This window comes from Malus sylvestris, chromosome 1 (genome assembly GCF_916048215.2).
Source record: "Malus sylvestris chromosome 1, drMalSylv7.2, whole genome shotgun sequence".
Lineage (NCBI taxonomy): Eukaryota > Viridiplantae > Streptophyta > Magnoliopsida > Rosales > Rosaceae > Malus > Malus sylvestris.
In genome coordinates, this window is record NC_062260.1 from 4045350 (window position 1) to 4050051 (window position 4702).

The 4702-nt window shown below is 35.9% G+C and overlaps 1 protein-coding gene across 1 annotated transcript; it reads left to right on the forward strand.

Annotated features, from left to right (window-relative positions):
• Positions 1–810: 810 nt before the first annotated feature.
• On the forward strand, positions 811–4340 carry LOC126633188 (uncharacterized). The gene is made up of 6 exons (XM_050303765.1): positions 811–971; positions 1057–1111; positions 1444–1494; positions 2682–2773; positions 2848–2925; positions 3976–4340. Exons 1-6 carry the CDS (start codon positions 916–918, stop codon positions 4118–4120), a joined length of 477 nt encoding a protein of 158 aa, XP_050159722.1. The 5' UTR covers positions 811–915; the 3' UTR covers positions 4121–4340.
• The last annotated feature ends 362 nt before the right edge of the window (positions 4341–4702 follow it).

Here is a 4702-nt window from a genome sequence, read left to right on the forward strand (position 1 = left end):
TCCTCCTATTTTGCATTTTATATGGTTTTAAATTGTAAACTTGTTGTACATGTGTCATCCTACAATACTCCTCACTCTGGTTATATGGCATATATGCTTAATGTATTTTTAAAATTTGGACTTGTTGGATACTCTTTTTGCATTTTATCATTCTTTTATTATCTTATCTGTTGATTTCATATAAGTATAATTTTTTGTAAGTGTCAATATGCATTTATTTACAAAATATACAAGAAATTTATCTAAATACGCATAGGCGCTTGGCGCCAGCCCGCCGCCCGACTAGTGCCTAGCGTTTTTTAAAACCTTGCTAATTTTTACTCTTGAAAAATTAAACAATTTGATTTGACTAAATTTTTAACAAAAAGTTAGGTAGGCGGTACATTCACATTGAAACATAAGTTTTGAGGCAAATAAAAGGTTTATAACAATCTCAGTTGGGAAGGTTGAAGGCTTCTCCTCTTTGTTTTTTTTTTTTTTGGTCGAAATTCTCCTCTTTGTTAAGTTGAAGGTATAAGATGATTTTAGATGGGAAGAGTGTCACTAATTTTGATTCCGCCCAAAATGGAACCTTTTTTTTTAACAAACGACATTAGGGGGAACATGTGGGCAGTGATCTTAATCTAACAATGAGCTAGCAGTATTATAGTTTGAATTCGCATTTGGCGAGAGAATGGAGGGTATTTGGGCCATAGGCAACGATGATAAGCCATATATCTCTCGAATTGAGCTCAGCCCAATGTAAGGATCGATCCACTGAATTTTGAGCCCAAATCTGTAACCTTGATCCGCTCAGTCCACGGTGCCCTCAAACCCGAATCTTAACCCTAGGGTTTTTGGTATTTTCAATTTTCCAAGCTCTGCCCTCTTCTTCTCACTGTCAGTGTGCGAAGGCGAGGCTCGCGAGGGAGGAGGATGACGAAGTTCAGGAAGCTAAACCGACCCACGGGTCACCGCATGTCCATGCTCAGGTTCCTAATCTCACAGGTTTAGCTTTCGAAGCTCAAAATGTTAATGTAATTATGGTTGAAAGAATTAGTGTGGTTTGATGCGCAGGACGATGGTGTCGCAGTTGGTGAAGCACGAGCGCATTGAGACCACTGTTTCCAAGGTACCTCCTTCTCTTTTTATTCCTCCTCTTTTTTTCATTTATTTGTTGGGATTTTCCCACATTTTACAAATTTAGGGGTTTTCTGGGTTTAGGGTTTTAGTTAATTTCTTTGATTGAAACAATACTATCTGATTATATTTCTCTTCCGTCTATGATTTTGTATTTTTTGTAATAATTATATTAAAATTCCTTTTCTTTTGGTGCCTGAACCCTGATACATTTTTTATGCCATGGTCAAACAAGTTTATAAGGACAAAAAGTTTCACCGTAAGCTTCGATGTTTCGGCAAATTTAAACTTTATGTTTAAATGTTTTGTTTGGTCTATTTGCAGGCCAAAGAGATCCGTCGCGAGGCTGATAAAATGGTGCAGCTTGGAAAAGATGTATGTATTTGATTCTGCTATAATTGTGTTTAAATATTACATTTGCGGGCTTTGCATTTTTATATTTTATAATTGGTTTTAGAAGATGAAGTTTTTCGTTGACAGAGATTTATGTAAGCTATAGCCCATTGGAGAGAATCTTAAAGTGACTGTTTCGGTTAACATATAGGCCCTGCTTCTCTTTAATTACAGAAATGAATAGGTTTGAAATAACACACCTTCTGATTTGTACATGAGGAACACATGCTTGAGTAACTCCTAGTTCCCAAGTTTGAAATTCTGTAAATTGTGACGTTATTCCAATTGGATAGAAAATTTTATGCAATCTTAGATAGCCCAACATGAGATTGAAATGTGAGGTGCAAGTATTGGAGTGATGTTGAGTTGCACGTGTTGAAAATTTTGAAGTTCGAAAACATGTTAGGTGCTTATATTTGGTGGTCTATAGATGTTCTGTGGATTTCCAAATAATCTAAACATAGTGAATCTTTGGTGATTCAATCACCCTGTGTTCTTTAGTTGTTGGGTGTGAAACATAGTGAATGTTTGATGATTTGATCACCCTGTGTGTGTTTGTCATTGGGTCTTGCATCAGTTTTCTGTTGAAAGCCTTGCTAGTTGTTTGAATGAGAAATACGCTAGTCGGACTGTTGTTTGGGTAAAAAATATCTACCGAAATGCATATGTTAATATTTGATTAGAGAGGTTACATATACCTTTTTATTTTCTTTTGGGTTCGGGAAAAAGGGGTTAATTGTTGGATGTGAACCAGCATCTGCCAACATAATCTACAAGCAAAATAATATCTAATTGAAAAATCCAAGAATACCCAATGCCCAATAAGTCATGCCCCATAGAACCGATACAGTCAGCTGTGAGCTTCATGATAAATATCACTTATTTGAAAGTTTTCTATCTTAACCAGAACTTGGTAGTTTGATACAGTGCTTTGACATTCGTGAGTGAATATGTTTATGTAATTTTATTTTTATCTATAAACACTTTATGGGGGTATTTACCAAAGTTCTAACTCAATATTTGGCTATATGAACATGATGTATTGAAATTTGAAATATGCTTGTACTCTTGTTTTGCGGTGCAAAGTTCTGGAAATATCTTCATTGTTGATCCATTTGTATGGATTTTTTTTTCTCACGTGATTGTGTTCTCTTTCAATATTGAGACAGGGCTCCTTGTGTGCCGCAAGGCGTGCTGCTGCTTTTGTGCGTGGGGATAATGTACTTCACAAGCTATTTACTGAAATGGCTTATCGATACAAGTGAACCTCAAACCTCTTGTTTTTTAAGTCTTCCATATTTTCATTTGTTACATTGGTTGGATATTATGTTACAGAGATCGAGTAGGTGGATACACAAGGCTACTTCGCACTCGTATACGAGTTGGTGATGCTGCACCTATGGCCTATATTGAGTAAGGCTGTTATTTATTTGTTGATTGAAGTATGTTTGTCTGTCTGGCAAAAATAAATAAAACAAAAAAGAAATATGTTTGTCCAATTTAAAAACTTGTAAAGTTGGTTTTACCCATGCTCAAATGCCTAAGTAAAAGAGTGTATGGCCACTCATTTTAACCTTTGGGTATAAATGACCCATTTAAGACCCGTATAGATTTTAATATATAGGCATATTCATATGTGTTATCTTGAACATAAAAACTAAGAGACGACAAATCCACCCAAGCAGAACCCATCAATTCGAATCCAAAATAAAATCAAGTGAAGCCAAAAAATGCCAAATGAAATCAAGCACCAAAATGAAATATCGAGAATAATTCCAAAAAAAATTCTGAGAAAAAAACCAAGGACAGTTTCGATATAGTTTGTTTCCTTCTTTTGGGGGCATTTGCCCCTCCTATATACCAAAAGGAGAAGCAAATTACTGGGAGTACGATGATTAACAAATAATCTGAGTGCATTTGGTGCATGCAAGCATTCATTTTATGTCCGTAGATGGGCAATTGTCGTTTCTTTTCATATTAATAGGGTAGGAGTCTTTTGGAAAATAAACAAAGATTATATATGAATAAATGGGGTAATTTTGCATTTTATTGATATATTTGATCCTCAGTAACTCTGCCTTCTTAGCCATCTTTGTATACTTGTCTGCCATACTGAATTCATTTTGCAGTGTTTGTTTAATTTACAAATTTTTGCGGACATTGATTGTCCAATATGTGATGCTTTCTAAACCCTCACTTTTCTCCTTGGGTGGAAAAACAAGAGGAAGAAAATGGGAAGCATAGGAAAAAAACATAAGCAATACAATTTACTTGTCTAGTGTCTACCTACCCCATTGCTTAAATAATGCACTGTCTTCAGTTTTTCTTATAATTTGCAGTAGTAACGAGTACAATTCTATCTATCAGATAACTCTACTAGCACACAGTGGTTCACTGACTGTTTTGATCAATACTGGTTGATGTTGGGCTACATTCTAACTATGTGTTGGCAAACTTGTATAGGTTCATCGACAGAGAAAATGAGCTCAGACAATCAAAACCACCAGCCCCCCAACCACCTCAGAGAGTTCCTTTGGATCCTTGGGCGAGATCCAAGCTTTGCAAGCAGTTTGCACCTCCTAAAGAAGATAAGAGCTCTGAGATTTGATTTGCTGTATTGAGACTTTATTTTCGTACTTTCAGTTGCCAATATCTTATGATTCCGTCGAGAGTCTTTGATTTCTCGTGGTTCTCCTAATAGTAAGTCTCTGATTTCTTGTGATTCATAGTAAGATGCCCTTTCATCAAATTCATTAGTAATGAACCATTGTGTCAGGCTCGATATGCATTTGGACATCGAGAAGTTGATGCACATCAGTTTTAATTTATTTTGTCGCTATAAGAAGTCGATGGATGTGCCGAGCACGGCATGGCCACAGACTAAGCTCATTTAAATAAAGGAAAATTAATAAAAATGACTTGAAAACTTTGAAATTTAACGATAAGGACAAAATAAAGGGTAAAGTGAATCATACCAGGATTGACTTTTTAGTGTAAAAATGAGGTTATTCGTTAAAGTGAACAGTATTGTGAGATTTTCGTTAAAGTTTCCTTTAAATAAGGCATGGCACAGCATGATTAGTAAGAAGTTAGCTAGCTGAGCCCAATGTTTAAGTCCAATTGTTTGATCGGCCCACCGCCCATTGGGCCTATCACGAGCAGAGCTTGGCTTGCAGAGCTGGATCATTAT